We start from the raw sequence: 18,995 nt of genomic DNA, 5'->3' as shown, positions 1-18,995 counted from the left end.
CTCAATAGTGATACGCGCTACCCTGATGTCCCGACAATCCCCCACTGATACTGTACAAATCGAATGACTCACCACCACCGCCTATCTATGGATCACGGTAGCCCAACGTCGGGTCGACTTGAGCCGTGTCGGGCATGCTGAAACCAAACGGGACTTGCGCCCCTATTGCCCCTGGTTCTGTCCCATAGCCACCACCCCTTCCTGTCTGATCAAAGCGTTGCCAGCCTGCGCCGTCGATGTTAACCTCCAGATCACGAGGCAACAGGCGGCCAGTCGATCCGGTCCCGGGATCCGATGCACGCGACCGCACTTCGACCGACTTGCCGGAGGCCCATGGCATCAAGAGACCGGTCCTCAACGGCTCGAACCATGTGCCGTGCCAAGGTTGGCAGGAAACCGCTTTCTGGCGCCATTCTTCAGCTTCAGTGGCCTCCATCCTGCGCTTCTCTGCATCCCTGGCGTAGACGCCACGATTATCGGCGCGCCGCTTTTCCACTTTGGCTTGTTCAGCGGCGGTGAGGTGCGACACATCCTTCCGGGGTCGTCCGGAAGACTTGTCGCGTTTATCCAGCGCGGGATTCGCCCATACGTGATTTTCCGTCCACAGGTGCTTCGCCCAATCAGGAAGGCTCTCGTCCACGTTGCGAGTTGTATAGGGGGCGCCAGTGCCCAATACGCTGGTGGTGTCTGTTGGGCGATCAGCCATTGTGGCGTATTGAACTCCATCGTATACCTTGAGAATTTGGGCTGGTTCGATCGTATCCCATGTTCGCTTCCTTGACTCCTTCTCCCCGACACTATTCGGGCGCAAGGTCAAGCAACAGCCCGCCTCCAGATCAGGCGCAAGCCAGTCGAGAGGATCTTTCCAGGTCTGATGTTGCTTGACTTGGGCTCGAAACTTTGTCACTTGAATCTCGCGCTCCGTCTCCAGGCGTTCGCGTCGCTCTTGCGTCCTATGCCGGCTTTCTTTGTTTTGCGCCAGTTTCGTCTTTGGCGTGATTGTCGGCGTGGTCCTAGCGGAGGACTTGCGGCGATTTCGGGACGGGGCTATTGGGAGTTTCATTGGGGTAGCTGAATCCTCGGTCAATTCTGACGGCGCTGCATGTGTTGAAAGCGGAGAGCGGTCGGAGAGTTGCGAGCCGGCCGCCAGAGGAGATCTCCAGTACTGCGACGGCATCCACAGCCGATTATGGTCCATGGGAAGGCCGAGTGATTCTTCGTCGGGTACGCGGTGTCCCATCTGGTACTGCACAGGTCCATGCAGGGGGTGGGGATTGGTATCGGTCAGTGCGAAGAATCCCGGTGATAGCGATGTATCAGTATCTGCTGGGATGGACTGTGGGAAGGCAAAATTGTCGCCGGGTCCGAAGTACCGGTACTGCTGGATTTCCTGTTCAGGCCGCGTATCGGCTGGGAATGGTTCGAAAGGCAGAGCGAATTGCTCTCCCACTGGCATGTTCGAGGTAGGCAACGTTGAAGGGAAGGCATCAGCAGGCGGGCGAGTACTTGGAAACGGGGCGAGGTTGAGCGAGAATTGCGCAGATCCGTCCGGGATAGCAGATCCCTCAAGGCCCTCGGAAGAGGGAAAGTGTCCGAGACTGAGCGAGAATCGAGGATATCCGCTCGGCATGACAGGTACGTCAGTGTCGTCGAGGGGCGGCGCTGCATTCAGCGTCTGAGTGAAGTCCGTACCATCCCGCTCATACGAGAAACCAGATGAAGTTGTATTATAGTCGTTCCATCCAGAGTTGGACATGTTGCTGTGGAGGGCTGGAGCTGTGGGGGGTTCGGGGAGTAGGGAAACAGAAAAGGTATGTGGATAATGGGCGATTGTGAGCTGCTTTTCGTGGTGAGAGAGGCGAAGAGTAAAGCGTGGGCATATCAGTGGCTGTCTGCTATGTCTAGACCACAAAGCGCTTCCTTTCACGATGTCCTGAGACGTAGTCCCACTCCGCCCGGAACAAAGGATCCGCGCAGTATGAAACGGGTGCCTGGCCGAAAAGCCTAGAATGTGGCGGCTCACGTGACACCCAGCTTGGCTCTTGACGGAAGCGACTGAAGGGACCAGGCTGGCGTCGGGCGAAGTACGCCTTGCTCCGCTCCCATCAGTCCAGGTCGGCTGGAAGATGAGGTTTACGCTGCTTCTCCCTGCCCGCACTGATTCAGGTCGACGTTGAGGTGGGAAGAGATATCTGCTTTCTTCGTCTTTCAGCTTCATTGTCAACGGCTATGATATGCAGACCAGGTGCGCCGGCTTGGACGTCAGTACGATCAGTACTGTCCTTATCAAGCACGCAGTCGTCCGCAAGAAGTCAGAAGATAAGTGCCGTCATATGCGCCTACCGATGGAAATTGAAGGATTTCGAGCCAAAGTCCACCACGACTCTGCGACGTCGATCTCAAGGTGTACATACAGCTATCATACACATCCGATAGACACCGAGAGCGTGTGGACGCTCTAGAACTGACTCTTGCGCTGCTTTTCTTGAGAAGCTCGCAGTTTGATTTGTTTGTCACGAAGACTGGCTGTCTTCTTGCCTCTGATCCGGTTCGACCTGATGATCAGCAAAGGTACCGCAGGAGATTATGGTGGAGGTCGAAGATGGAAAGGGAACGGAGGAGGGAGGGGGATAGATTCAAGAGAGAGATAGAGGGCAGAGATAAGGGGGAGAGGGGATGGTGAGAGAGGGGGGAGAGAGACGGGACGTACTGTACAGCCATCATCAATGGCTTGCTCCTCAACTTCTCCCTATTCGTACTACTACTCTTAACCTCCTTAGTCTTCTTCCCCTTGGAGCTTCCAAACTTCTCCCTCCCCTCCCGACCCTTCTTGATACTCTCCATCCGCTCCTCATAATCCGCCTTGGTCTTCTTCCGTGGCCCCAAGATCTCATTCTCCGTCAAGAACCGGTCGGCCTCGTCCTCCCCTACGTGCCGCTTGGACGCCTCGAGCGCTGCCAGCTTCCGCTTGGCACCCGAGCCACCGCCAGATTTGACGAGATCCTGCGCGGCCTTGAGGCGGAGTTCGTTGAGGAGGACAAAGTCGGCCGGGGTGAGGATCTTTTGTTGGGCGAGGAGGGAGAGCTTCTTGGTGACGACCGAGGCCTCGGTCGCCATGCTAGGAGCGACCGAGACGACCGACTTGGAATCGTCATTGTCGTCCATGTCGACACCGGCGTCCGCTTCGGGCTTCTTGCCTTCTCCCCGCTTCTCCGCTTCCTCCTCTTTCCGGATAGCCCGCTTCCCCTTCTTCTTCTCCGGCGCCTCCTCGTGCTCCTCGGCATCGAGCTTCCGCTTTTGCCTGTCCTTTCTCGGTCCCTCATCTTCGCTGTCCGACAGCTGCAGATCCCCCTCGTCATCAGAGACATCATGCCACCCGCTCGACTCGCTGTCAGCATCGCTGTCGACATCCCAATTGTCCCAACCCGCCTCATCGTCCTGATCCGCCCCCATCTGCTCGTCATCGCTGACTCCCCCGTTCGCCTCTTTGCGCATCGCCGCAAAGTGATCCTCGAGGAGGTCGAGACCGTCGATCGCCTCGGCCTTTTGACGGGTATGACCGTATTCCGGAACCTGGGTGACGCCGGTGCCCATCGTAGCGGTCTTTCCTCGCTCCCGCTTCTTGAGCAATCCCGGGTTGACCTCCCGGAAGAGCTGCAGCAGACCCCGGGAGGCAGTGACGACGCCCTTGTCTTTGGACTTCCGGTAGTCGATAAGGTCGCTCAGGAGGTCTTCCTCCATACACCATGGTTGCCTCCGGCAGATCTCGCGGATGGCGTTGATACCCGCCGCGATAACCTCGGCGCCAACACCGGGATGGACGAACTCTTGTGCGAGCTTGCGGACGACGGGGGTGAGGACGTCGGGAGGGGTGAGATCGTGTACGGATTGAGCGAGGGAGACGAGAATGAGGGTGACTTGGAGTTGGTGGTAGGTCAAGTATCTGCAATCAGCGCGTGCTGGGACGCAGGCTCACTTGATGATGTAGCTGTAGAAGCCGAGGATGCAAAGCTTGTGAGCGCCCATGACCCGAGATAGTAGCTGCATGATGAGAATCTTGTGGTCGAGCGAGAAGATCTTGTCGTGTTTGTGCAGGTTGTCGTAAAGCTTTTCGCCAAACGTTTGGGGGTCGTGCAACAACTCGAGAGCGGGGAAGTTGGGTTGTACGCCTAGACCAGCTTGCTTCTTGGAGCGTTTCTACAATGTCAGCTCTTGCGGAAAAATCGTCAAAAACGGGGCTCACCTTGTTCGCCTCCCGCTTGGACAGCTTCAACAGCTTCTCCTTCTTCCGCCCCGACTTGCCCACATCCAGACTATGCTGCATCTTCTTGACATCCTTCCTCGCCTCCCTCACCTCATCCTCCTCTTCTTCTTCCGCCTCCTCATCGTTCTCCGACCCGAGGAAGAAGTGGATCGCCGCGGCTTGAACCTTGGTATTTGGGTGGAATACCGCGAGCGAGACGATCGAGACCGTCTTAGCGTCTGCCCAGACACCCTTCTTCCACAACTCCTTGACCATCATGACCGCCCACATCGCCTCCCCGCCCTTCTCCTTGCTCCCGTTCTTGCCCTTCCCTTTGCCCTTGTCGCCAACCACTTCATTGTGCATGCCCGACTCGACCATACCGAAAAGGAGCGACTGGACGACGCGGTTGAGACGATGGTTCTTGGTCTTGGCGTTGGACGTTTTGAGGTCGGTGAGGATGGTCTGGCGGATGATGGAGCGGAGAGAGGAGGGTACATGAGGAAGAAGGGGAAGCAGTGTCTGGAGGAGTCTGCATCATTAGCTTGCTTGCCACCATCCCAGATAGTCGGACTCACTCGATAGAGTCGATGACCTCCTTGTTCCGCAGCATGACCAAATTCTTCACGGCCGTCTTTCTCAGATCTCCCTTAACCATCGTCGACCCATTCTGGCCCAGCAGCAGCCCCTTAAGCTGCGCCGGGAAATCCTTCGTCTCCTCCGGATAACACTGCGCGACCTGACTGATGAAGGTCACCAAATCGGCAAAGAGGTCGTTCGACTTGTCCTTCTCTGCACCAGTGGACGAAGAAGCTGTACCGGCCGCAGCTACCGAGTTGAGGCGGAGGAGCGAGAGGTAATGGTTGTATTGCGTGAGGAATTCTTCCTTGTACCCTTTGGGATCGCGCTGGGCTGTCAGTCAAGCCCGGCAAGCTGATCAAATTTGCTACACACCTTGATGAGATTCTGAAGCTGCGGGAGATTGGATGTGAGGAGCATGCCTCTGCCTGCGCGTGACTTGACCATGGTGGGCAGGTGTCGATGTGTATAGTGTGATGGGTGGAGGAGGTGATGTCAAAATTCTACTCTACTCTATCTGTTACGAGATCCGAGGGGAGATTGTCAGGTCAGATCTGCCCATTCGGATAATCGCGGCGTTATTGTCAGGACAGAGGTCCAGTCCACCGATCTGTAAGTACTGACCTTCTCATCAACCTATACAGTAACCCATCCTTACATATCTTGGGAGCCAGTATACACCTCGACTCCGCCACGATGCGCTCAATCACGCCCGCAGCTGCTCGGAGAGCCCTCTTGGCCGTCTCAGAGCCCTCGACTTCTCGAGCAGCAGCAGCGATCCCACGTCGGGCAGGCCCGATCCTCGATTCTAAGCGGGTAGCTGGTCCTCAGCTCGTCAGGCGTACTGCTGCTGTTCGCACGTATGCTACTACTGCGCCTGGTCCTTCTAGCTGTGGAACCGCCTTGCCGGCGATACCAGCGGAAGACACCTTTGATATCGTCATCATCGGCGGAGCGAACGCTGGTCTGGCCTTGGCTTGCGCTCTTCGTATGTCCTCAACTCGGACAGTGGATCCAGCTGATGGACTAGTGTCGAAGCCCTCGATTAGAGAGACGAGTAGGATACTACTGCTAGAAGGTGGAAGTTTAGACAGGGTACGGAGCTGGACAGGCGAAGACAGATGGGAGAATCGAGTCAGCAGTCTGACCGCAGAGAACGTTGCCTGGCTGGACAGTGAGTACCTCTCCCTCTCGAGAGGGCTGATCTGACGATCAGGTATCGGAGCGTGGAAGCATATCGCTCAGCATCGATCATGTCCTGTCGAAGAAATGATTGTAAGCTCTAGCCAAGATCTTAGCTGACCTTAGATCTGGGCAAATCCCTCACCCGACTCGTCCCCCACTGTCCACTTCCCACCCCTCGGCCACCCCATGGCGCATATGACCGAGAATACCAACCTCCAACGAGCCCTGCTGCGGCGTATCGACGAGATAAATCCCGGCTCCTTCGAGATCCGCGAGTCGAGCCGGGTGGCCGAGATGCAGCTGGGGCCGGGTGGACGATGGGTCGGACTGCGAATAGGGGATAGATGGGTCAGAGGATCGGTCGTTGTCGGTGCGGACGGACCCAACTCGCCCGTTCGCCAATTCTCAGCTATCGATAGCTATGGTCATGGCTACAATACGCAGGCTGTAGTCGCTACGCTCCACCACGACGAGGACATCTACCCCAACAACACAGCGTTCCAGCGGTTCTTACCTACGGGTCCGCTGGCGTTCCTCCCCCTGAGCCCGACAGCCAGTACGATGGTCTGGTCTACCCATCCAACCCATGCGGCGGCGTACAAGAAGCTCTCGCCAGAAGCTCTCGTCACCGTCGTCAATGCCGGATACTCGCTGCCCGAGTCCACGTTGGCGGCGCTGAACGAGCACATCATCAGTTCCGATACACCTCTTTCCGCCGAACAGATCAATACCCTGCTCGCTCAACTCCCCCTCCCTGAGATCCGAGAACAAGCTACCCTCCCGTCGGTCGTCAAAACCATCGAATCCGTCGCTTCCTTCCCCCTCAAACTCACTCATGCCGATTCATACCTCGGCGACCGCACAGTCCTCGTCGGCGATGCAGCACATACTGTTCACCCTCTGGCGGGACAGGGCCTCAACATGGGTTTGGCGGACGTGCGGTGTCTCGCCAACGTGTGGGAGGAGTGCCGGCGGACGGGCGCAGATCTCGGGAGTCGGACGAGTATGGCTCCTTACCCTCGGGAACGATACCCCGCGAATCAGCTCCTTCTCAATACCACAGACACGCTGCATCACGTCTTCCGGTCCCGCTCAGGACCGGTCAATTGGGTACGCGGTCTCGGGCTGGATATGATCAACGAGATCTCGCCGCTCAAGCGGATCCTCATGTCCGGCGCAGGGGCGGGCGCGGGCGGGGGGAAGAGGGATGCAGTGGGGAGGGAGTTTGGCCCTTCTACAGCGGATCAAGTGGGAAGGGGACAGGCAGGGGGATGGCCAGGCAAGGTGGCTAGCGGTTTAGAGGGGTGGTTGAGCTTCAAGTCGGCGGCGGGGATGGCGGCAGGAATGGCGGGTCAAGCTATCGCGGGGAGGTTACGAGACTTTGCGCAGACAAGGGGGAAGTAGATTATTTGTACATGCTGGTGTAAATATACAGGACATTCTGACTCACTCGCTCATCTACCGCTGACGTATCTGAATTGCGAGGTGTATATGCAGGTCTAATATCTAATTTCTACTGATTTTACCAAGTCCCAAAAACCCCTGGTATCTCGCGAATCCCTCTCGGCAACACGCTCTCACGCTTCCCACAATCTTCCACTATACTCGTCATACTCCCCAATGCTCATCTCCTGCCCCGTAGGTCCACCCATCGGCGGCGCCGAAACTACTCGCCTGTCCGACGGCGCGCCCAAACTTCCAGGTACAAGTCCCTGACCCTCCCCACTCCATACTGGTGGTGCTTCGGATTGCCCGCGATACGGCTGCATGTACTGCGGATCGTACGAATACCCCTGCATGTGTTGTTGTTGCAGTTGCTGTGGGGGCTGCAGGGATGGTTTGGCTGGCAGGGAAGGAGGCAGAGCGAGGTACGTGTCTGGCTCGGCGGGATGGTATAATTGACCGTCCGGTGGGGAGATGTTGGATGGATATGGGGAATGAAGGGGCGCGGGCATGGGGTAGCTGTAGTAGAGGCCGGCGGAAGGTGGTGGTGCAGGTGCCGGCTGGACGGAGGGAGATATCGGCTCGGGCTTGACGCTTGTGGCCCAGTATTCGGACGACTGGCCGTACTGGGGGTCGAGACCGCCCGAGGAGGTGGAGCCCATAGTGGGATCGCTACTGGACGAGCCGTTCCCATTCGATGTAGCATGGGGATATGGGACCGGTGGGGGCCGGAAGGAGGTCTGGGGATGGGGAGAGAAGTCGTCTCCCACCGGCGTGCTGGCACCGCTGCTATGGCCATCCCGGTCTGTCACGGCGAGCTGATGGGGAGGAAGGGGGATGGCCGACGGTGTGGGTGGAGGAAGTAGGAGGAGTGAGATGACGAAATAGACCTTCCCGAGTGTTTCAGGCCGCCATAGCGATCCGCCGAGCCCGCCACCGAGATGCAGACGGACATTGAAGACCGAGTACTGCTGGTCGGCGCGCATGACCCGGACGTTTTGGTTCGGATACGGCTCCTTCATCCCCGCAACGGGCGATTGGAGCTCCGCTTCTGACCGCTGGGACATGGACTCTTGGGTCTCGCGGTCCGAGTGGAGGTGTCCGGGACACATGGAGTTGTTCATGAGTCGCCCATGTTCCATCTCGAGGAGAGGTCGGTCGTGCGGCATGACCCAGTCGAGGAGGTTGGTATTGATGAATTCTTGGGGAGGGAAGCCAGTGAGGGGGTAGGACGCGCGCGTGCACCGCAAGATCCGAAGGTCCGTGGTGGTAAAGACGGTAAAGAGGGGTGGGGAGGGGAGCGTGATGGGCGTGCTGGTAGAGGGGAGTCTGGCTATGTATGGGTTCTGGTCCACGCGGAGGGAGGGTTGGGGAGGCAAGGACTGGGCGTATGGTGATAGGTTCTGGTTGGATGGTCGGCGCCACTTCCCGCCACCGCCACCGCCACCACCACTCGCGTCCACTTGCAGCGGCATACGAACCCTCGAGTATGGATTGCCCATTGAAGCTTTGGGCACTTCAGATCGTCCTCTCTTCTTATGCTAGGAATCAGCCACGCCCAGACTCGAGAGCCAAGTTGGACTCACCGGTACGTCCTCGCACGACTCTGCTTTCCCCGCCACCGTACATCTTTTGCACGGCCTACCCACGTCGCACGCGAGATGAGCGCGCTTACATGGTCCGCACGCCGATGCCACATTCGGCCTGCCTCCGACGCGTCTGATTACGGCCTGAACGTGTGTGGTGGGATTGTGTGCGTCAGGCGAGTACGAGCCAGACGTAGAGGACGAGGCGGAGGGACCGGCGCTCAGCGGTTCGGCGTAGGTGGACGGCCCGGACGAGACAGCGAGTAACGCCCCCTCGCTCGAGTGTGTGTGGACGAACATGTGTGTGCTGGGTGTGCTTTGCCGCGGAGATATGTTTCAAAGTGGGCGAGATCTGCACAGACGTCAAGGGGGAATAGGAGGTATACGAGGTAGGAGATATAGGAGGTATACGAGGTGGATAAGATGCAACAGGTATATGCTGCCGGGCGCCCAGAGTCCGCTGAGGCAAGGAGGTTTGTTGGCGTACTTGCACCGAGACGGCCGCGGGCGGGACCTGCCCCCGTGCTCGGAGAAAAGCAATAGTACGGATACAAGTCACTGAGCCCCGCCCCTCGAAAACCTTCGTTTGGTGGCTTCGGCTTGCAGGTCAGGCTTTCGTGGCCGCCGGCCGAGGCGCCGAGCCCTGTGACGATGTTACAGACTGACACATTGAGGAATCCTACGATCGGGTCTTCGGCAAAGAATACCGCGATACACAAGGACACCAAGAAGAGGCGGCCTTGGTTCCGCCAATAGCGGGGTTTCAGAGTGGTATTCCTTCTGGCGATCATCAGGGGGCTCACATGTGGGCTAGACCCAAACCTTCTATTTCAGTATCCGACTACGCTTACCGCTCGCGTACCGGAACTGGGCTAGTAGCTCCCTGAGCAGGCTTAATGCTGCCGCTGGGATGAGACTAACGACCCGCATGGACCTTTGAAGGTCTCAAAGCGGATTTGTGAAGACGACTCGGTTCATCGGACCCCGTCATATCGGGTCCAGCTGGTCGGCCTTAGCGCAGAGATTAAGGTTTCAGGGGAGATTCAAGACCCGGCAGTCTATCGGCTCGATGTTTTACGGTCTAAGAAGGTCCAAGATGTTCTCGCCCGTTCTAGCGCCGTTCCTAGATGGAAAATGCGCTTTTTGTTCTCTGGATTATTACGAGACTGCCAAGGCGTGCATCATTTGCCCCCGAGGTTGCTTCGGATAAATCGCTGTTGCCGTTGCGTCGATGCGCAGTCGCAAGTTCGGTAGGTTTACAAAGCAGACGACTCTGCCGGGGCCCGGGAGGGTGCATGAGGTCGTTCTCGTCATCGGGACTCGGCGCTCGGGCGGCTCGGGAGTATACCCTCGAATTTTGGTTACTACTTGCCGCCTCATTAAGGCGATCAAGCATACTCAAGCAATCTGACGATCTGCGCTAGAGCGCGGTATGTAGTCACCTTCACTTGGGATAGACACGACTACGAGGCCAGTAGGACGGGCCATGCTTGTCATCCCCTGCGGGTAGTATCGGCCCGGGCGTGGAGCTCGGGGTCCTTGGGCCTATGTAGAGGAGGATGGATAGCGCAGGCATGGACGGTGAGGTTGACTGTCAATGCTGTCGCCACCTTGCATATTCGCCAGCACCTCTATGCTAGAGTCGCGATCCGCGCCGTAACAACGCTCGGCTCAATGGATTTGTGGTATCTACCTACTCCGCCAAGTGATCATCATCTAGCCTACGCTCATAAGCAGGATCGGAGCGAAGCTGTCTCGGCTGAGAGGTTATCTCCTCGATCTCCAAACATCGTATGGCGTGAGTCTGAGATGAAGTGAGATGGCGTGCCAGCCATGTAGTCTATCCGAAGCGCAGCTGGACCCGGCATTGCTCACCAAGGCTCTGATCGCCGCTCGGATCCGTTTGCCGTGGTATCTCCGCTGACACAGCACGTGCCGACCTTTGCCGGCCATGATGCATGATGTCGATCTCGATGCGATCAAGGGAGTGACAGTTTTTCCGGCCTGGCGCTGGAGTGGTGGTGGTGATGATGATGTCAGCTCTGTATCATCTTCTCCGTGTAAGAAATCTGCATCAGCGGTTAGCCTTCCCCCGATCGTTAGCCCCGATGAAACAGATCGACGGTGTTCATGCTGCTATACCTGGCGACGTCATAATCCGCGGGTACTCCACTGTATCCTCATGCGCGACTGACTTAGACACTTGTCCCCGCCAGTACCTCCTGGACGTCCTCCTGCGTCTCATCAGCTCCCGACCGACGCTAACGCAAATCGCAGGACAACTCACGTGCTCAGCCTCCTGTTTCCTCTGCTCAATCTCGGCCCTCATCGCCTCCTTCTCTTTCGCCGTTTGGCCACCGATGGTATTGTGCCGCTCAGCACCGCCCTCCTTCAGCCTATTGACAGCCATCATACCCATCACTGCACGTCGGACTGAACTATCAGCGCTGACCTGCTTCCCCGTTCGAAGCAAAGCAAAACTTACAAGTCTTCCTAGCGTCAAAGCCAGCCTTGACGTTCGGCAGCAAGTCCGTTCCCTTATCTTCGCCTGCAGCGGCAGCAGTGGCGGGCTGCTCGTACATCTTCAACCAAGGATGTTGAAGCAGCTCGGCAGATGTCGGGCGGTTGGCGGGATCAACGGTCAGGCAGGCGCGCACGAAATCCCTAGCTGGCTGCGAGACGTTTTGCCAATACTCTTTCTGCGCCGATCAGTTGGACAATCGGGCGAGGTCTGCCAGGTGATGGATACTGACTGGCTCAAACTTGTAGTCTCCCCGGCAGATAGCTTGCATCTCCTCGTATTGCGAGTCCCGATCGAAAGGTGTGTAACCACAGAGCAAGAAGTAGCTGGAAGATCAGCACAATTATACCAACCGGCGGATGGACCAACGTACGTGATGACGCCGATAGCCCAGATATCGACTGGCTTGCCGTGGCCCGCCTTCTTGAAGATCTCGGGCTACTGATCAGCTGTTGTCATCGCAGTAGTATCGATCCGCTTCCTCGGAAGGCAGGGCACTCACAGCCATATACCCTGGTGTCTGATGCATCAGCTGAAGGTCCATACAGGAAAGAATCAGCTTACTCCACAGGTCGTCGTCAAGATAGAGAAGTTGTCCTCCTCGAGCACCTTGGACAGCTACGACGATCAGCACAGCCATAGAGTTCTGTCAGCTCTACCGAGGAACAAACCCCAAAGTCAGCCAACAGCAAGTCCGAGTTCTCCTCCTTTGACTTGAACAATATGTTCTCCGGCTTCAAGTCGCGGTGCACAATGCCCTGATCGTGCAGGTATTTGACGGCGTCAGTAACGGTCCGGATGATCTGCGCGGCATCCCTATCTGTAAGCTGATGTCATCCCAGATGGCAGAGTTCAAAACTTACTTCTCGAAGTAGCTGCCCCTCGCGCAGATCCGGTCGAACAGCTCTCCGCCGGTACACAGGTCAAAGACGAGCTGTTCCATCAGCCCAAATGTCCGACCTGGGGATTGCAGGGGTAACGAACATAGAGATTATGTGTGGTCTCGAAGAAGTCGTGCAGTGAGACTATATGCCGGTGACCCGCTGAGACGCGCTTGAGGACGTTGATCTCATTCCGGACCTGTCTTCAGTCAGCTGGGATATGATCGCTACGCGAGAAACTGGTCGTACCATGTGTTCGCGACCAAGTAGGAACTTCTTGTTGAGCACCTTGCAGGCATAGTATTCGCCCGTCTATGTGGATCAGCTGAGCTCCCTCCTCATAGTCTGCCAGCTAAACGCACTCCAATATGTACACATTCCTTCACCACCGCACTAGCTATTGTGAGCTCGATTCCTTGTCGGAACCCTCAGAGGTTACTTGATCAGACGCACTATGTTCCACTAAGCGTTATCAGTTGGAGTCCACAGGTAGCCAAAGCTGAGGATAGCTCACCTGCCTAAGGTCTTGCCAGTCTTGTACTATACGGGATCAGCTGCAGTCCGTGTTACTGGTTAACACCATGTCGGAAGCTGGAAGAGAAGGTTGAAGGGAAGCAAAGGGAAGCAGGGCCTACCTGACACGGGACCGTTGCTGGAGCCTTGGGCTTCTGAGTTGGGGTCTGCATTTCCTGAGTAATGTTTGCTCAAGGTCGATTTGGCTCCTATCGAGCTAGCTCTTTAGTCTATGGGCGGATTGAAGGGCTATACGAGTATCGTTGATGATGAGGAGTATCTGGTTCTGCTTGGCTCGAGGTTGCGGTGCGGGGCCGCGGCGCCGGCTATCGGATGAGTCAGAGGCATCGTGGGAAAGCGTCGACAAGTTCGCGTCGACCATTGCTGAAGACGTTGATGATGACATTGAAACCTGATGATACCCTATAAATGCCAGCCTTCACCTTGACATAGCATACAGGAGCAGAGACATACGCTCAGACTGGTCAAGTTCCCCGTTTGGAAGAGAGGGATCGACCCCACAGCTCTCGAGATCGACTCTATCTCCAGCTCGTCCACCTGGATCATGATCTGGGATGAGGATTCTCACTTGGAACGTGGTAAGTACCGAGAGAGAACCGTCGCGGAGCTCTGGCTCATCCGTAGAATGTCTTGCGGACATGTATGGACTACCACCCGTGAGCTCACACCTTGTGAATGACGGCTTTGAGCCGGTACTGACCTCCAAGATTCTCGTCGATGAAGAAACGGAATGTGGAGGGACTGCTAGATGAGCTCGGCGCCGAGATCTTCTGCTTCCAGGGTAAGCTTAGCGTTCTCACGCTTCCTGATCAGCTTCAGGCCGCTGGCTGACGAGCAGAGCACAAGACTCGTCGGCCCACTTTGGAGAAGTCTATGGCCTGTCCGGGACCCTATGACGGCTTCTGGACCTTCCCGCGCAAAGGCACCGGCTACTCTGGCGTATGCACATTCGTCGACTCGCGGTATTGCGTGCCTCTGAAGGCGGAAGAAGGAATCACTGGTCTCCTGCTGGATGACAAGGCAAGCACGATGCGGCCGGCGTGGACGATGGAGGAGCGCATAGGAGGATATCCCGAGGTGGAGGGGATGAGCTGGGTGGACGAGGAAGGAGCGGGCGCTTTCGATGTCAAGAGGCTGGACATGGAGGGGAGGGCTGTGATGTGTGACTTTGGGTGAGCTCGACTATGCAGATGGGTCACAAGGGAATGCTCGAGCTGACACCCAGCCTGTTCATCCTCTTCAACCTGTACTCGCCAAACGAAACCAACGACACTCGCCGGCCGTACAAGATGAACTTTCTTCACGCCCTTCAAGAACGTGTCCGCCTCCTCATGGCCTCCGGACGCGAAGTCATCATCGCCGGTGATCTCAATATCGTCCGCGCTCCTATCGACTCGGGCGAGGGCGGGATCCGCTCGTCTGCGGAACAGCACTACGAGCATCCCGCGCGCGTGATCTTTAACGATTGGATCGCGCCGAGGGGTCCTATGGTGGATGTGGTCAGGGAGAGCTTTCCGGACAGGGACGATATGTTTACGTGCTGGAATCAGAAGTTGGACGCCAGGTCAGTCGCATTTTCGGCCTTGTCAGAGCGAAGCTGATTCCAGGCCGTCCAACTATGGCTCCCGGATCGACTATATCCTCTGCTCTCCCGGTCTCCGTCCCTGGATCAAAGGCGGCGATATCCTCAACAAGGTGTACGGCTCGGACCACTGTCCCGTCTATATCGACCTTCACGAGGAGATCGACCATCCCACTCTCGGCCCGCTCAAGCTCAGGGACATGCTCGATCCGCCGAACAGAACTCCGTCGACCGCCCCGGTGTATCCGAATGACGTACCGAGGGAGGCGCCAGAACCGCCTCGGTTCGCTACCAAGTTTCTGGATGAGTTCTCGGGGAAGCAAACGACGCTGAAGAGCTTTTTTGGGGGAGGGAAGAAGGTGGAGAAGGAGGATAAGGGAAAGGAGGCGAAGGCGGAGAAGGCCATGGCTCAGGGTAGCGATAGGGCTGCGGGGGAGGCACCGGCGCAGGTGCTCCCGCCCGTCAAGAAGGTGGAGGAGGCACCTTCTGCGCCTTTTGCTCTTGCTCGGGCGGCTTTTGACTCGCTGGACCATTCCATCGGATCGGCGGAAAGTTCGAGCTCGGGTCGGAAACGGTCGACCACCTCAGCCAGTATCGACCTGACCAGCGAGGACGATATCGAGATGCTGCCGTCTGCCTCACGCTCGAACAGCGCCAGCGCCAGCGTAGGTCTGAGCAACGGCCGGCCATCACTCCAAGCCACCAAAAAGCCGAGCAAGGAGCCAACCAAGTCCAAGCCAATTACCAAGAATGGCAAGGCAGGAGCTCCCGCCCAAGCTAGCATCTCATCCTTCTTCGCCCCTCCTCCCAAACAACGCTCCGTCTCCGCTTCCTCTCCACCTCGCTCGACGAAACAACCTTCTCTACCCCTATCTACCACGTCGACCTCCCAAACCTCTTCTATCGCCTCTTCCTCCCGCACTACCGCAACGCCTCGCCAGACCTGTCCCTCCGAATCCCATCCTCATCTCGATCCAGACCCGGAGGACGACGCGGCCATAGCAGCCGCCATCCTCGCTGCGGACAACGAGCGCTCTTCCGCGCGCGACGCGAAAAAAGCGGAAGTGGCGCCAATATGGAACAACCTCTTTGCGAAGAAGTTGCCGCCTATGTGCAATGTGCATAATAAGCCATGTAAAGACTTTATCGTCAAGATACCGGGACCGAATAAGGGCAAGAGGTTCTGGCTGTGTTCATTGTGAGTCCTTCGAGGGAAAAAGGGCTGGGGATGATGGAGAGGAGCTGATGTCCAGACCGGTCGGGGCGGGGTATGATACGGGAAGGACAAAGCGGAAAAGGGAGGATGTCAATCCGGAGTTTAGGTGTGACTTGTGAGTATCAGATCGACTGATATACTTCAGCACTGGAATTGAAGCTGATGAGATAGCTTCTTGTGGGATTCAGCCAACTCGCGGAAGGAGATACCTCAGAGTTCGCCGAAGGGATCGGGCTGATCAGTATGGATCGAGGCCCAGTATGGGAGGTGTGATGGTCTGGGGACCTACTAGTCATGATGGCGCACATCACCGCCTAGGCCTTATTGCAGTTGGTCCAGAGAGAATACAGTAGGAACCACATGTAGCATAGAGTTGTATTGTGTACAGCTGTGAATAGTGGAGTCTGGTGTCGAACATCCAGTCCAGGCTCAACTTTTTGCGCATGAGTGCATAGAGCGGTACGAGCGATAATACTGGCTGCGACAGAGGGGAGAGACGAGGCTCAAGCCCAAAGCCGGCCGTCGAAGTCGAAAAGGGCTATTGGGTTATACACATTCGCTGGCGTTATACACATTTGCTGGTGTTATACACATTTGCTGCAACATCAGCCCCACTTCTGAATGATAAGTAGCTGTACATGGAACTGACCGAAACATAAAGTCATCGGACCGAAATGGGGCGGAACATACTGCAACTGTCAGCCGTGACTTGGGACACATGGAAACTCGAGCAGATCTTACTCACGACCAGTCTCAATCCCGCCGACCCGGCCCGTTCCGGCAAGCTGATAGCATCCTGGAAAGTCAGCACCGGACTCTAGTGAGTCATACCAACACTGAGAGGAGACTCACAAGCTATATCAAGGCCCATAGCGGACATCCTCCCTCCAATCCCTTAAAACCTGCCACGGGACATCCCCCACCTCCAACCCTCGCCCTTCCCAGTCCGCCAAATCCAGCCCTTCCGTAGCCAACACCTTCTTGATGATTTCGAGAGGCACAGTTGCGCCCTCGTACTCGGTGAAATGCCGCCACTCCGGCGGTGTCTTCTCCCACGATTTCGGGCGGATTTCTCGCTCGAGGTAGATGCGGATGTAAAGGAGCTCCTTGTCCCCATTGCGGAGGGACCGCACAACGCCGATGATATGATCCTCAGGTGGGATAGAATCGGTGGGAGGGGCGAATAAGTCCGCGTCCGGGTCATCAGTGACAATGTGCCGCGAGCGGATGGTATGCAGCTCGGGACAGCCAAGCAGTCCACGGGCGAGACCATTAGGCATGTGCTCGATTTCGATCCCGTTTTCGGACGGACCGTCCTTATCAGGATTCAGGTGATTGCCGCTTCCGTGTCGCGATGCATGAGGAAAGGCGAGGATTTGCAGCTTCGGGCATGGAGGTACCTCTTGTATGAGCTATGGGCGTGTCAGCATCAGTCCATGCGCCATGTCGTGCCTCCGGAATCACTCACGACATCGATCCACGTGCGCATGTCGGTATAGACTAGCAACTCGAGCTCCGGAAAACCGGCAACCCCAGGCAAGGTGTGTTCCTCGTCCTGGTGAGACTGGCCGCCGTCCCACCGCAGTTCGCGGAGTTTGGGGAGTTTCCGGGCAGTTGAGAAGAGGCGGTTGCTATAGTAGTAAAATAAAGAGACAGGGTCCCCCTTTCGAAAGTATGGGAGTATGAGTCGCTCAAGGCGCGAACAGCGCCGAAGGAGGACGATGGCTGGGTGATTGGTGATGTCCTCACACCCAGCATCCACCGTTTCCCTGCGTTCTGCCCCCGTACCTCTGATTTGCGTGTAGTTTCGATATGCGAGTTGGAGTCGTAGCGTCCGGATGTTGCTATCTCGTACCATATCCGGAAAGGCCGTTTGATCAGGACGGGGCACGAGCACCTCAAAACCGAGGTGAGCATCGAGCGACGTGAGATTGGGAGACGCATCGGAGAGGATGTAAAGGATCTCCGCGTACTGGATGGAGCCGGGGCCGAGATGGACGTGGGTGAGCATAGGGAGGTGAAGCTGTGTGACCAGCAGCTGGTATTCTAGGACCTGATGCTCGCCCGCGCCGTCGTCGTAGATCCGCCAGTGGTCGGCTTTGCGTACGACGTACGGTGACTGGACGAAGCTGAGCGTGCGCAGCCGCGATGCGACCTTCTGGAGGATCTTGAGCTCCCCTTGCGCCGCCTTGGGCCTTGGTCCCAGCTTGAGATGCCGGACCAGCTCCCAGCGCCCTCCTTCCGCCGCCGCCCGCCCACAAATCGCCTCTACCTTCTTTCTCAGCCCGGCCTGATGCAGCCGGTCGGCCGCGAGAGCGGGTTCGCGATGACGCAAAGGGTGGTTACCCAGGTCGGTATAATCCAGCCACGAGTACGGTTCGTCATCCTCGTGGAGAGGAAGCGGCATCTCGCCATAGTGTGGGTTCACCGAGAGGTCGACGTCCGACCATAAGCGAGTGCGGGCGGTGAAAGTCAGGGATGGGTGGACTCTGGCGAGACTGAGAGCGGTGGGTTTGTCGAGAAGGAGGGAGATCTGGAGCAAGAGCTCCTCGGGCAGGGTAGTGAGGTTGGTACGGGGAGGATGACTTGGAGCATCGATCTGCCCATCAGCTCAGCCCATATTACTGCCCTCGAATCCCCATCAGGGAACGTCGGCACTTCCGCAGCTGTGCCAGACTACACGTAGGGTAGGGAGTCATCTCTGAGTCTGCCTAAAGCAAGAGCGGATGGGGAATGGCTAGGAAAACAAACGCAGACAGCTGGCGGACTTACCTGATCCTGGCGGGACGACATCTCTGCTTCCTCCCCTCCTGCGCTAGCGACTAGGACCCTTTGTAGGAGTCGCGATTGAGATGACCGCTCTCGAGGGCGATAACAGACGCCGGCGGAGATCTCACTTGGGCTGTTGACTATAATGGCGGAAGAGGTACAAACGAGGAAGATTAATGGCGGCTTCAAGCTGCAGACGAGCTGCAAGATCCAGATCCGTGCGCGTGTTTCAGGTCAGGGGTCGGTGATGCGATCGTTCAGCAAGCCTGGCTGGGGCGACGGCTTCGGGTAACCCTTGGTATGTACCACGACAGAGTCCAGATCGACCCAGGCCCAAAATAAGAACGGATCAAGGCCATACATAGGCCTGATTCGGCTTATGTTTCCCCTGGTGCGCGGAATCCGTCAAGACGCCTGATAGAGTAGAGCTCGGTCGCCAGCCTATATTCTGGACGT

The 18,995-nt window shown here is 57.1% G+C and overlaps 7 protein-coding genes across 7 annotated transcripts; 2 read left to right on the top strand and 5 right to left on the bottom strand.

The window, feature by feature from the left end:
- Positions 1-85: 85 nt before the first annotated feature.
- On the bottom strand, positions 86-1,756 carry MKK02DRAFT_38708 (uncharacterized protein; the record flags this gene model as incomplete). Its single annotated transcript, XM_053090239.1, has 1 exon — positions 86-1,756. One exon carries the CDS (start codon positions 1,754-1,756, stop codon positions 86-88), a length of 1,671 nt encoding a protein of 556 aa, XP_052943813.1.
- A 702-nt stretch (positions 1,757-2,458) lies between these two features.
- On the bottom strand, positions 2,459-5,269 carry MKK02DRAFT_38707 (cell cycle-related protein; the record flags this gene model as incomplete). Its single annotated transcript, XM_053090238.1, has 6 exons — positions 2,459-2,555; positions 2,711-3,943; positions 3,977-4,197; positions 4,244-4,775; positions 4,822-5,150; positions 5,198-5,269. 6 exons carry the CDS (start codon positions 5,267-5,269, stop codon positions 2,459-2,461), a joined length of 2,484 nt encoding a protein of 827 aa, XP_052943812.1.
- A 249-nt stretch (positions 5,270-5,518) lies between these two features.
- On the top strand, positions 5,519-7,411 carry MKK02DRAFT_34692 (putative ubiquinone biosynthesis monooxygenase; the record flags this gene model as incomplete). Its single annotated transcript, XM_053088993.1, has 4 exons — positions 5,519-5,810; positions 5,853-5,996; positions 6,039-6,097; positions 6,131-7,411. The coding sequence occupies 4 exons, from the start codon at positions 5,519-5,521 to the stop codon at positions 7,409-7,411; spliced, it is 1,776 nt and encodes a 591-aa protein (XP_052943811.1).
- A 173-nt stretch (positions 7,412-7,584) lies between these two features.
- On the bottom strand, positions 7,585-9,336 carry MKK02DRAFT_38705 (uncharacterized protein; the record flags this gene model as incomplete). The annotated part of the gene is made up of 2 exons (XM_053090237.1): positions 7,585-8,991; positions 9,037-9,336. 2 exons carry the CDS (start codon positions 9,334-9,336, stop codon positions 7,585-7,587), a joined length of 1,707 nt encoding a protein of 568 aa, XP_052943810.1.
- Positions 9,337-11,164: 1,828 nt separating this feature from the next.
- Positions 11,165-13,124, bottom strand: MKK02DRAFT_17225 (calmodulin-dependent protein kinase; the record flags this gene model as incomplete). Its single annotated transcript, XM_053085757.1, has 13 exons — positions 11,165-11,469; positions 11,522-11,731; positions 11,786-11,883; positions 11,931-11,995; positions 12,060-12,077; positions 12,122-12,175; positions 12,229-12,373; positions 12,421-12,491; positions 12,542-12,637; positions 12,688-12,750; positions 12,801-12,831; positions 12,953-12,978; positions 13,074-13,124. 13 exons carry the CDS (start codon positions 13,122-13,124, stop codon positions 11,165-11,167), a joined length of 1,233 nt encoding a protein of 410 aa, XP_052943809.1.
- A 402-nt stretch (positions 13,125-13,526) lies between these two features.
- MKK02DRAFT_18095 (Endonuclease/exonuclease/phosphatase) lies at positions 13,527-16,008 on the top strand (the record flags this gene model as incomplete). Its single annotated transcript, XM_053085891.1, has 9 exons — positions 13,527-13,550; positions 13,597-13,628; positions 13,680-13,753; positions 13,808-14,144; positions 14,198-14,536; positions 14,580-15,499; positions 15,533-15,752; positions 15,808-15,885; positions 15,942-16,008. 9 exons carry the CDS (start codon positions 13,527-13,529, stop codon positions 16,006-16,008), a joined length of 2,091 nt encoding a protein of 696 aa, XP_052943808.1.
- A 327-nt stretch (positions 16,009-16,335) lies between these two features.
- On the bottom strand, positions 16,336-18,563 carry MKK02DRAFT_28748 (uncharacterized protein; the record flags this gene model as incomplete). The annotated part of the gene is made up of 7 exons (XM_053087639.1): positions 16,336-16,367; positions 16,420-16,459; positions 16,516-16,566; positions 16,623-16,625; positions 16,649-17,182; positions 17,239-18,369; positions 18,543-18,563. 7 exons carry the CDS (start codon positions 18,561-18,563, stop codon positions 16,336-16,338), a joined length of 1,812 nt encoding a protein of 603 aa, XP_052943807.1.
- Positions 18,564-18,995: the final 432 nt, after the last annotated feature.

The sequence above is a fragment of the Dioszegia hungarica genome (genome assembly GCF_025882075.1).
Source record: "Dioszegia hungarica strain PDD-24b-2 chromosome Unknown MKK02contig_16, whole genome shotgun sequence".
NCBI lineage: Eukaryota > Fungi > Basidiomycota > Tremellomycetes > Tremellales > Bulleribasidiaceae > Dioszegia > Dioszegia hungarica.
Note: the sequence above shows the minus strand (reverse complement) of the source record. Positions and strands in the feature narration are given on the sequence as shown.